Source organism: Mauremys mutica, chromosome 3, assembly GCF_020497125.1.
Source record: "Mauremys mutica isolate MM-2020 ecotype Southern chromosome 3, ASM2049712v1, whole genome shotgun sequence".
Classification (NCBI taxonomy): Eukaryota; Metazoa; Chordata; order Testudines; family Geoemydidae; genus Mauremys; species Mauremys mutica.
Genome location: NC_059074.1, coordinates 137,416,782 through 137,430,148, shown reverse-complemented (window position 1 = coordinate 137,430,148; position 13,367 = coordinate 137,416,782). Strand labels below are relative to the sequence as shown.

At 37.6% G+C, this 13,367-nt stretch overlaps 1 protein-coding gene across 6 annotated transcripts in view; it reads right to left on the bottom strand.

The window, feature by feature from the left end:
- Positions 1 to 13,367, bottom strand: part of FMN2 (formin 2) — a 248,375-nt gene that overhangs the window by 69,896 nt on the left and 165,112 nt on the right. For all 6 annotated transcript variants that reach the window (XM_045011693.1, XM_045011692.1, XM_045011695.1 and 3 more), the window contains 5 exons: positions 12,988 to 13,079; positions 12,687 to 12,816; positions 10,858 to 11,004; positions 9,113 to 9,172; positions 8,749 to 8,869 (listed from right to left, as the gene is read on the bottom strand). In XM_045011693.1, coding sequence (XP_044867628.1) covers positions 8,749 to 8,869; positions 9,113 to 9,172; positions 10,858 to 11,004; positions 12,687 to 12,816; positions 12,988 to 13,079 — 550 coding nt within the window. The remainder of the gene's footprint in view (positions 1 to 8,748; positions 8,870 to 9,112; positions 9,173 to 10,857; positions 11,005 to 12,686; positions 12,817 to 12,987; positions 13,080 to 13,367) is intronic.

The following is a 13,367-nucleotide window of genomic DNA, read 5'->3' as shown; positions in this document are numbered from 1 at the left end:
TCTGCAGTTTCATATCAGAGCTCTGAGCAGTCATACTGCTCTCTTACATACAATGCAACTCCCCCAGATTTGACAAAATGCAAAGAAGGTAACAATGTGAAATTTCTAAAAAATTGGTACAGCACTTGACCCAAGGTTTAAGAATCTGAAGTGCTGTCCAAAATCTGAGAGGGACAAGGTGTGGAGCATGCCTCCAGAAGTCTTAAAAGAGCAACACTCTGATGCAAAAACTACAGAACCCAAACCACCAAAAAAGAAAATCAACCTTCTGCTGGTGGCATCTGACTCAGATGATGAAAATGAACATGCGTTGGTCTGCTCTGCTTTGGATCATTATCAAGCAGAACTCATCATCAGCATGGACGCATGTCCTCTGGAATGCTGGTTGAAGCACGAAGGGTGTGACATTCTATCCGTGGGGGAGCATACTGTAACCCCCATATTCCTCATTTTCATATATTTGTGATCTTGCATATAAAACATGCCTTGTAAGCTATCAGGAGAAAAGTTATGATCTGCTGAAAGTCATTTCTCTATCCATATATGTATATCATTAATTCATATGAAGTTATGAGACTTGTGTAGTATGGTTGTCACTAAAATATGCTGTAAGTTGGGAGAATCAGCCAGATATTAGCTCCCCAGAGGCAACAGCAAGGAAAGTAACCAATGCCTGGGTGGGGTGTCAAACAACCCACCAACAGCCATTGTCCAGCAAAGGAGCTGCAATGCAATGACTCACCTGCATGAGGCCACACCAGGGGAATTGCTCATCCTTGTTTGGAGAGACTCAGTAATGCTCACCTGTCTCTGAAGGAGGGGACAAAGACAAGAGGGAGGAAATGAAATGATAAAAGGAAGAGACGATAGCCATGTTCTTCCTCTCTCTCTTTTCCATCTACACCTACAGACACCACACAAAGCAACTGAAGCACTGGTCAAAGGGGAGAGCCTGGCTGAAGAGCAACCAGCCAGCCTGTGGTGAGAAGCAGCTAAATTTGTAAGGGCAATGATAGTGTTAAGATCAGCTTAGAATGTGTTTTGCTTTTATTTTATTTGACCAAATCTGACTTCTTGTGCTTTGACTTATAATCACTTAACATCTATCTTTATAGTTAATAAATCTGTTTGTTTATTCTTTCTGAAGCAGTGTGATTGGTTTGAAGCGTGTCAGAGGCTTCCCTTGGGATAACAAGCCTGGTACATATCAATTTCTTTGTTAAATTGATGAAATCATGTAAGCTTGCAGCGTCCAGCAGGCATAACTGGACACTGCAAGACGGAGGTTCTTAGGGTTGTGTCAGGGACTGGAGATATTGGCTACTGTCATTCAGTTACAAGTAGCTGGGAGCAGCTTACATGCCAGAGGCTGTGCATGAACCGTCCAGGAATGGGAGTTCTCACAGCAGAGCGGGGTAAGGCTGCCTCCTAGAGTCAAGGATTGGAGTGATGTAGCAGATCACTGGTCCAGATAATACCGGAGGGGAACATCACAAAGGGACATATGAATCTTTAGCACATCTGGCATGTAATATGTCGTGAATGCCTGTTCTCACTTTCAGGTGACATTGTAAACAGGAAGTGGGCAGCATTGCCTCCTGCAAATTGTAGCCAAACTTGTTTGTCTGAGTGATTGGCTGAACATAGGACTGAGTGGACTTGTAGGCTCTAAAGTTTTACATTGTTTTATTTTTGAACGCAGTTACTTTTTATAAATAATTATACATTTGTAAGTTCAACTTTCATGATCGAGATTGCACTACAGTACTTGTATTAGGTGAACTGAAAATTATTTCTTTTGTTTTTTATAGTGGAAATATTTTGAATAAAAAATAAATATTAAGTGAGCACTGTACACTGTATTTTGTGTTGTAATTGAAATCGATATATTTGACAATGTAGAAAACATCCAAAATATTTAAATAAATGGTATTCTATTATTGTTTAACAGTGCAATTAATCGTGTGATTAATAGAGATTTTTTTAATCGTGTGATTGATCATGATTAATTATTTTAATCACTTGACAGCCCTAGTTTAAAGACATTTCTCTTAATATTTAGCTAGGTTCTTTTATTAACAATATCCAGGGACTGGGTCTACCAGTTGGTAAAGCTCAAGGAGGTTCAGTTGAAGTAAGTATCCAGAAGTTTGAATATGAAACAAAAACTTTAGCATCCTCTCCCTCCTATCAGGCCTCTGATCCAAACTGTACTAATTTACCACCTTAAATAATTGGCCCCATCTCTACTCCTTTTTTAAAAAAGGACTCATGTCTGATATCCTCAATTGTATGTTCACCGCAAATTAACTGCTATTCGGGGGTTTCCTTGTTAGTTGCAAAAAGAACGAGGAGCACTTGTGGTTAAGGTGCCACAAATACTCCTTGTTCTTTTTGCTGATACAGACTAACACAGCTACCACTCTGAAACTTGTTACTTGCATAACTTTGCAAGTCCCTAAACATGAAAGCAAATGACTGGATTGCAGGGAGAAAGCAGCAAAAGTAGGGGACTTACCTGAAACTGCAAAAATGTCAGATTTGCTGGTACAGGCAAAGTGAACATGATCACCACAGCTGACAATTTTGTTGGCCATTTCAAAAGAAGCCAAAGTCTGAATGAAGTTATAAACTGAAATACCTTCTCAGCTGTCAAGCTACTCTTTCCATCTCTGTTTTCCAAATATGAATAGAAGGTAGTAAATAGTAAATAACTCTATTGTACACAGTCTATACTACTCATTAGCATTGTACTGCCCTCGTACTTTCTTCTAAGAAGTTTAAAATCTTAAATAAAAAAATACCTATCATTAGCATATGGACATAGGAAATGCCACACTGGATAAGACCAATAGTCCACATAATCCAGTATCTTGTCTCCAAGAATGACCAGCACCATGTGCTTCAGAGGACTGTGTATAAATCTTGTACTGGACTAATTCAGTAACTTTCTCATGGGAAAAGTTTCTAACACTTAGACTGTTAGTGTTTGGCTTATGTCCTGAAACATGATGATAGTTCACACACATCATTGCTCTCTGATTAGTATTCACACATTTCTGAATAGTCAGTCTACTATAGTATGTATTATTTTCCTCCCTGCATAATACAGTATATGTCAAATGAGAACACTTTGAAACAGTGATGGATGAACATAAAATATCCAGGTATCCATACTTCAGACTCTCAGCCATATCTTGCTGGTCTGAAAATTGGACTGAAAATCTGATAAGATTCGGTAATATTTCTAAAGCTTCCCGGTTCCAGATGTGTCTAATACTATGAGAAAGGCCTCTGTCTCACCTGGTACTTCCATGAACAAAACCTCTAATACAAAAGACTGACTGAAATTTTTCAACCACAGCATATGTTTGGTTCAAAGTTTGGGTGACTCTCCATTTACCTGACCAGGTTCATCTATCCTAACATGGCAGATTTTATTTGCTATGAGGTTCGTGCAGTAAAACTGAACACAATCAAAGAGCCCATATTGATCCAGGGCCACTTACACAGTCTGAAGAGATACGGATTGGAAAAGATGTTTCAGTGAATAAGAAATATGTGATGAGTATGTGTACTTTCTGTTTAAGTGACACTCTGGAGATGTAAGGTTTAGCCACTGTTTTCCCAGCACCTCCATATAACATTTACAACTACCATCTGTAACTTTAAGGACAGCTAAGAATTTAATGAAGGGGACTGAAACTGGCATCATCTGAAAGACAAACTCTGCCACAAATAGAACAAGCTCTCAGTTTTCTTTTATTTATTTTTTTGGTATTGTTAAGACTTACACTAAGAACTGCTCAGGCTTCAAGGGCAGCTCCTTGTTTGGAGTTTTAAGGACAGTAAAACATGACTCACAGATTGACTGAAAGCCTGGCTTTAGTTTACATCTGGTTTAGGTTTAGGAGTCTGCATGCCACACAGTTTCAGTAATTAACCCCTTCAGTGATGGCTGCACAAGCTGCTGGAGTATGTTGATGCAGAGTTGATGATTTATAAGCAAAATATATATATATATATATATATATATATATAAATAAAAGAATACTCTATATGCTTCTGAATAACTGGAACTGAGTGACTGCCTGAAGCACGGATGTGTTGGTATATTTTAAGTAATATTTACTAATAAAAAGGCAGAAAGCATCTTTTCTGCAAATTACCATGTTAATATTTCACATCTGGCTGTGTAGCTCATCACACTGCCTCAGATAGAAAGCTGTAAAAATATTTAATGATTTTTAAATTTGTAGAAATTTGTAGAAACTTTTGTAGAAATTAAAATTTGTAGAAATTTTAATTTATGTGACTGCAAGACTTAAATATTGAGTCTAAAAATGATGACCTTGATGAATTTATTTAAAAAATTATGAGAGGGTGCTACACAATACCTTTAGGACAGATAGCAAGAGGAGTATTGCAGAGTCAATGAATTCAGCCCTCTCAGAATTGAGGAATTTCTCATGTAATTTACTCTATTCCACTTCCCCAAAAACTGGGAATACAAGCATAGAAGCACATTCAAGCCTGGTTTGGGAGAGAGGTAGCAAATCATTGAGTGGCCCTCTTGGCTGCTCCCTTGATCAGCACTAATCTGATGCCAAGCATCATGTGCAAATGGTTGGGAGGATAGTTGAAGGTGGATATGGGCTGAAAATGGGGACAAATAGGGATCTGCAGGAATGAGGATGACATTCAAGTACAGATGAGGGTGATGTGCTTTTGGACATTAACCTGGGAGTATATGAGTTACTTCCCTTTTGACCTATTTCATTACCACTCGTGAATGGTGCTTGCTTTGCAAATTGTGAATTTGGCTCTCCGTGGGTCAAGTCAGACACAAGAGCAGAGGCTTATAGTTCCAGGTAAAAGCAGATGTGGTAAATCAAGAATATTTGTATACCTCTCAGAGTTGCTGAAGCCTGTGTGGAAAGTACTTTGAAAATATGACATTCTCCACAAGTGCTAAGTATTCTTATAAACATTTTTCAGTCACATAATTCAGAGATGGGAAAGACTGATTGGCTAATCTAGTCTAGCCCCCTGCAGAGGCAGGATTATTCAGTGAATCATAAATACTCAGAATACATACAAAATAGCACTAAAAGCATATTGTTTAAGTCACCACAATTACCTTGTTAATTTGTAATGTCAATGGTTGTCAATTGAATATGACAATAGTACTACCACATCATGACACGCAAACAAACTCTGGCAGATTCAAGATTTTAGATCAGTCTGTTCATACTATACTTGGTTGGGTGCTTTTAAATTTTTACTAGTTAGGAAGAAAATAAATCTAACCCCCTAGTGTTTTTAATTCTATTTCACTGGAACTTTAGTGGAAGTTGTGCAATGCATTACGACTGATTAATTTTATGCTTGTGAACTAATCTACTATTGTAGAGCTCCCATGACAACATATTCCAAGAGCCATTTCCAGATGGTTTAAACTCACCATAAGATGTGCTTCACAAACACTGTAGTACTTATTGCCTTTTTAGTGTTTTATCTCTTCCCTACCCTGAATCCAAGTCCAGTATTCTACATTCTCTTCCTCCACTTCCTCTCCCCCAACCAACATCCTAATGGCTAGAATTTAGTGTAGCTGCTGCTGAGTACTGCACCTCAGATGCCAGGTATCAATGGAGACCCTGCTCCCTTTTACTTCCAGTGAAAGTCTTTGATTCACCTAAAAGGCAGCTTTCAAAATCCAAATAGTAATGGAAACAAAAATACCTTTTTACAGCTAGAAAATTACGTTGATAATCCAAAATAGTAGATATGCACAATGCAGAAACCTTTGCATCAAAAATCTTCTATTGTTTCTGTGACCCTAGCTGCCTGACTTTCTTTACATGGTCAGTTGATTTAAGTCATGTGGCAAGTGCTAAAATTTCTCTTGTGGAATGACATAAGAACAGAAGTCATTAGTTGACATGACTGCATGAAGGAGGGCTGCTGACAGCCAGGAGAGATCAAAAGCAGATCAGGTTGCTTAACAAACTATATGTCACTGAACTCAGAAAGGCTAAATTGAGAATCCTGGAGAGCTGAGAAATCTGGGGGCAATTGATGGAGCCAAACTCAGTAGGTATATTAATAAAACACCTAGCTGTTCTTCAGTCTCTTGTTTATTAAAATGTCTAGTACATAACACATTAATCCCCACCATATATTCGTTTTAAACAACAGCAGAAATAAACTGCCTGAGAGTTTAATAATGTATAGTTTCCACTGTAATTTGTGTATATCTTTAATTCCTTATTTTTTTAACCATTTTGTAACTGAAATCTCTGTTCCAAGAAAGAAGGCAGTAGGCACCCAACTTACTTTTCTGAAAATCTTGTAGATTGAAGCTTTTAGACTAATTAAACTCTTGGAAGAGGTTTTGTTCACTAATATTTGCAAATCGCAAGGCATACAATTCATAAACTTAAACACAGACAAAAACCCATGCAGGCATAACGGGCAAAGCATAAAGATATGGAAATCACAAGTGTTTTTTTCCCCATGAAGCAAATAAAAAAACCTACCCCTTTGATACAAGCAAGCATCCAAGCTTATCACTGTGAATTAGCATTACATAGCAATCATTTAAAAAAACCAAAGATGATTTAAGTCTGCATGTCTCCATGTGTTACACTTACATATTTAGATTGGAAAATATAGCAATTGCTGGAATCAGCTGCTAGACTTATGGTTACAAATGTTTCCATTAAAAGCCTTTATTACAATCTCATTTTGAAACAAACCTACTGGACTGAGGTTTCCCATGACTGGTCTCTATTCAAAAGGTAAATTTTTTCTTCTGTGATTTTTTTTTTAAATATTAGGAGGGTAGGAAAAAAGCCCATTGTAATAAAATGTTAACATACTTTTTGAATAGGGACACTGTATTTTTGAAAAGTGAACTGGACATAGTCCTGATTGACTGGTGCCTTTGTTTGAATTGAAAACAGTCTTTGTTGTACTAAAGTTATGAGTGATTGAACGTTTCTGACTTGCAGTTACAAAAAATATAAATTAAAGGTGAAATTCTGACTCTACTGAAGTCAATAGGAGATTTGCCATTAACTGCAATGGGGTCAGAATTTCACTGAGAGTCTACAGCCTTGCACTTAAACATGAATGCACATGCACGCAGCTAGTTAAGGGTCTGATATTTCTAGGTACTGAACACCTATTGAGTTTTGTCAGCTATCACGGATGTCAAATGGAAAGAAGTACTGTGTCAGAGATGGTCTTCACCTTGCAGATTCAAACCCTAAGTGTTCAGCTGTTTAGGTAGGAACTTGCTAGTTTAAGGAATTTATAAGGTCCAATGGAAAATCAGCAAAGCTTGAATAAAGCACAAGCTAAATAAATAGTTCTAAGAAAGGCAATTGAAGCCAGATTCATTTTCTCTCTTTTTCAGTTAAAAGTTAAATTATATTTTAAAAATAGCATTTGTTCCTGGTTAACTTTGCCCCATTGTAAACCTTAATGCACTACTTTATTCCAGATAATGCATAAAGTGTCCTAGGTTGTGAGCTTAATTTAGCTAGAGCAACTTTAACTGTTGGAATTTCCTGACTTGTGAGTGCTTGAACTTGTAATTTTAATGTTGTATTAACACTAGTTTTTGCACTTAGGTTGACATTCTTCCATGGTGTGGATTGCCAGCATAAGACATTGTGCACCATTCAAGACCTGCAGTAGAGCTGTGAAGGACTGTGGATTGGCTTTGAGTGGGTTCCTCTATGTAGGACCTGGAAGAGCTCCCTACACTGGTCCCAAATTGACTATTCCTAAGAGAAGTGTGCAGGAGAGATCACGGAAAATGTAGCTACATGGATTCAGTAGCCCTAACAAACTGAGCAGTCACTATTCCAGTTTAGGGGCTGAAGCAATGGCACTAGAGGGATCAGGCTACACTCCCATGGTAGATTGAGGAGGAAATATAATTTCCATCCCCATATAACCCCGGCTTAATTCCCCCACACAAGGCCCAATAACTCCATATGGATGGTGCAAATTTCACTCTTAATGTAAAGATATTTCAGCTTTTGTCAATGCAAAGAAAACAGCTTATGAAAATTTCTCATGGCAACATGAGGAATTATGGCCCAATCCATGAAAGTAGTTAAACCTGTGCCTAACTTCAAGAGCCATTGTGAATCAGCATCTATATGCCTCCATTCTCGGGTATTGAGATCAGACAATATCCACCAGATAATCATTTGAAAACTGTAAAAGCTACTGTATGAACTCCATCTGAAGTTGCATCTTCAGATTTGCATCTGTTGCATCTGAAGAAGTGGGTATTCACCCACGAAAGCTCATGCTGCAAAACATCTGTTAGTCTATAAGGTGCCACAGGACTCTTTGCTGCTTCTACAGAACCAGACTAACACGGCTACCCCTCTGATACTTGTATGAACTCGTTTCACATGGCTGAACTGGGGGCGGGGGTTGTCTCCAGGTTACTTGGGGCAGTTAGTTTATGCTGCTTCATCTTTACTCCTCAGCAGTACTCAGAACTGCACCTGAACATCTTCCTGACATGCAATTCATTTTTAAATCTTGATAACATGGCTATAAGATATGCTGATCGCTTGCTATAAAAACACCAACCAGTAGGAGTTAAGATCTATCTTTCATAACATATTTTACATATCAGCAAGTTTCCAGAAATTATACAAAAAGTGAAATAGAGCTATATGTTATTGACATATCTGTAGTTTGATCTAGTTACAGTACCTCGCAGATCTTTTTTTAGTTTGCGAAGATCTTTTTGAAAGTCTTCAAATTTCATTTGTGAAGCCTGAAAGAGGTCCTGTGGCTCTGGAAGAGGAAAGATGCATTGCTCTTTTCCAGCGTCCTGACAAAAATATAAATGAACATTTACTTTACCTTTTTTTTCAAAGGTATAAATTTTAAAAATTTAAATGACTAGCACTTCTTAAAATTTTACTTATTAAAGCAAGTAGTGGACAGTTAGCACAAGTATTACTTATGAACAATAACATACAGATTAAAGTATTCTTAACCAATATAAGGTAATACAAGTTTTAATAATTAGTTTATTTAATTTTATTTAAATTTGCAAAGATAACTCACTCACCTCATCAAAATTACGCAAATAATATGAGACAATATATGATAGAAGACTTCTGCTATTATCCTGTAGAAAGAACAAAATAATAAAGGTAAATTTTATTATGTTGCTATGTCATATTTAAAGTATAGTAGAGCAAGGTTTCTCAAACAGGGAAAGCCCCTGGTAGGCTGGGCCGGTTTGTTTACTTGCCCCGTCCGCAGGTCCAGCCAATCGCGGCTCCCACTGGCCGTGGATCACTGCTCCAGGCCAATGGGAGTTGCTGGAAGCGGCGGCCAGTTAGTCCCTTAGCCCACGCCACTTCCAGCAGCTCCCATTGGCCCGGAGCAGCGATCCGCAGCCTGTGGGAGCCGTGATCGGCCAGACCTGTGGACGGGGCAGGTAAACAAACCGGTCCGGCCCGCCAGGGGCTTTCCCTACACAAGCGGCGACCCCTGTTTGAGAAAACCTGTAGTAAAGTCTATTAACTTTTTTTTTAAAAAGCTGCAATTAAAGCACCTTTATTCTAGAAGAGCAAGGGAATTCTGAATGGAAGCTAATATTCCTTACTGAATGATGCTGTTAAAAGCAAAACACACCCTTAAGTTCTTTGCTGAATAGGGATGGTCTTAAGGAAGTGCTTAAAGGAAAAAAGGTTCTTAACTACTTTGCTGAGTTGGGGCCTTAAATGAAATAAAATATTTCATTCTCTGTGCAGACATCCTATCACAGTTATACTCAGGTCATATTTTCAAGCTTTTCTTCACAACCATGAAGACTTGAAACTTACTTTGCTTTCTCAAATGAAAGTGGAGTTTCTGATATAATCAGCTCACTCCAGGAGTCAGTGCCATAACCATGGGTGTATAGTGCCTTTGCCTTGCTTACCATCTTCACCCAAATGGCTATGCTAGGCAGCTTTAATAATAGGATACTTGCCATCGTACCATTTCTTTCATGAAACTGTTCTACAGCCCAGTGACTCTCTGTGTTGTATATACAGGCCTGGCAGATTCATATGATGAATCTTGGATCATCCAATTTACCAGTATAGGAAACACGTCACATTTTAGATATTAGGGTTCCCAGTATTAGGTATTTTATATGGTAACTATAACACCTACTCAGTCATTTTTCTCTCTTTTCTCTCTCCCAAATACTCCAAAATCAGTATTTACTGGAACTGTTTTTTGTTACAAGAGTTTCCACTTCTGAAACATATATGATTTTAAAGAGTAAAAATTATATTGAAGAAAACACTCACTGAATATAAAAACCATAAATATGCAGCATATGGAGATTCAAATGTACACTAAGTCAGGAAGAAAGACAATTTCTAATTTAAGACACTGATTTGTTCATCAGTTTAATAGCCATAGAGAAGGCAGATTCATTTCCAAACGGTTCTACAAATGAATTCACTCTAAGTGCAATTGAATGTATCCACTGATAAATATTTCTGTCTGATACACCTCTACCTCGATATAACGCTGTCCTCGGGAGCCAAAAAATCTTACCGCATTGTAGGTGAAACTGCATTATATCGAACTTGCTTTGATCCATCGGAGTGCGCAGCCCTGCCCCTCCCCCCCGGAACACTGCTTTACCGCGTTATATCTGAATTCGTGTTGTATTGGGTCGGTTATATCGGGGTAGGAGTGTAGTAGCTGTAACTTTATATGAGGTATGGAAAACATTTATTAAGAAAAGAGCGATAAAGCAGCACTCTGTTCATAAAGAATGGAATATTGTTCTACAGTCAATATACCTACACTGCTCTTAACATCTTTCAGCTTTGGAAGAATGTCCAATCCAAACCCATCTGCTTGTCCCCGTGTCCTGTTTCCACCATTCATGTAATTTCCAAATGCGAGAACCAAACCCAGAACCTGCATAACTCCTGACCCACTTTTCAATGTCTGTAAAACAGGAAATAATATATATATATAAAATCTCAGTTAAAATCCTTAAGAAGTTAAAGAAAAATATTAAGTAAGTATGGATATCAGTTATTAACAGAATAGTTACAAGCTTTAGATTGCAGTTTGATGTTGCATTTTACACTGTAGCTGTAATTCTGGAGAACATCACACTCATATCAGGGACACTCAAATCTAAAGCAATAATGACAACTTGCAGCAAATTAAATTCACTCTAATTTTAGCAATTTTAGTAATTTTAATTACTCTCAAAATGGGTATTTGAGGGAAAAATGGTCTTTGTAGGTTTCAAGTTACTACATTCTTTATGCATAGGGCCCTACCAAATTCACTGTCCATTTTGGTCCATTTCACAGTCATAGGATTTTAAAAATTCCAAAATTCATGATTTCAGATATTTAAATCTGAAATTTCATGGTGTTGTAACTGTAGGGTCCTGACACAACTCTGAAGGCAGTGGGAGTTCAGAAGTAAGGGTGGCATGGTGCACTGCTGCTGACAGGGTGCTGTCTTCAGATCTGGGCACCTGGCCAGCAGCCACCACTCTCCAGCCACCCAGCTCTGAAGGCAGTGCAGAGTAAGAGTGGCAATACCACAACCCCCTTACAATAACCTTGTGACTCCCCTCCCCCAGCCCTCTTCTGCTGGGGACCCCCAGTTTGAGAAACACTGGTCTTCCCGCAAAATCTGGTCTTGTGTGTACTTTTATTATACTATACAGATTTCACAGGAGAAACCAGATTTCACGATATGTGCCGCATTTTTCATGGCCGTGAATTTGGTAGGGCCCTATTTATGCAGAAAGAAAGTCTGAGGTATAACAACAGATTGACCATTCAGGAAGAGGCTACAGTACTTTCTTAGCACACCATGGTATTCCCAAGCGGTGCATTTACTTTGGTCCTGCAATCAGTTCTGCAAAAACAATAAATATGCAGCAACTTGTTGGACTGGGGCCTTAGGGAACACATATTTCTAATAGGAAGAAGTAATTGTTTTTTAAAATGCCCATTGTATAAAGATTAAATTTATCCTAAGTATTTAAATATTTCTTACAAGCACTAGGTTATGAAAAACGAACTCTGCATTAGTTCAACAAAGCTATTGATTTAGTACTAATTTTACAGCAACCTTTTCAAGACACATCACAAACAGCAGAATTGGCATTATTTCTCTTTAATAAGAAGGTTTAAGAAATTTGCATGGTATTAATTTAAATATGTGACCTTTTATCTGTTAAGGAGACAGCTCATATAGATCAGATATTCCAGATCTATTGAACAAACATGTTCAGAATCAAAGCATGCACTCAAAATGAGCTAAAATGGCACTCGTTTGGAAAGTGCAAGAAGTGAGACAGTAACTATGATGATGGAAGATTTTGCTTTGGCAAAAGCAGAAGTTACAGTATTCTCTAGAGGCTGATGTGTATTGGCTGCAAACTCGTGATGTTATAGTTCAGCGGCGAAAGCCAATTTTAAAATTTGCTTTGATCTTGGAGCACAATCATAAAATGTTCCATTCTGCAGGACTGCTATCCCTCAAATTTAATGAGTGCTTAAAGTAAATAAAAGAAAAACTTTTGAAATATGAGTACAACTGAACAAGAAAGATTAAATATCAGAAAATCTAGCTCTACCTTTATACGGACCAGAACCTACCTCACACAGTTTCTGTAGCAATTCAAGTTTGCGATGGATAGAGCAAATGGTTTCTGAAAATGTTGATTGGAACAGGATACAAAATACTCGTTCTGAAAAGTTGGGGATTAGTGAGAGTTCATAAAGAAACCTGGAGGAATGATTAAAGAAAATGATTTAGTTTAGTTAGTGAATGTTTTTCACTTCTATTTGCTTCTTCGTAACACTTCCAGTTAGGTTACTAGAGCACATTAAGTTTCCCTAAAGAATGCAGCATACGCATCTCCCAGGAAATTTGTTCTGTTGAAGACAGAGTCCTTACTGTTCAGGTTTGTCCAAAGATTTGGCATTCTCCCTCTCTTTGGATGATTTGCCGTGCTTTTCTATTTTTTCCAGTTCATCTGATTGTGCTCTCTGGAAAAAACAAGCAAACAAAAATTAAAAAGTGTTTATTCAAAAGCTAGACAATTAAGCTTTACAAATAATTATGCCCTTGTAACAAATCACTTTTTTTTTTAAACTTTACTTTTTAGCATCTGTTCATGGTCAAACTACTTAATTCATGGAGTGATTTTAAGTGTAAATATGTTTGATTCAAAACAGAACATCTCTGAATTTTCCAAACATTATTGACTATTAGTAATCTGCAAAAGATTTATTCATTTAAGTATGCATTGAGACAATATTTTTTCTTCCTGCCCT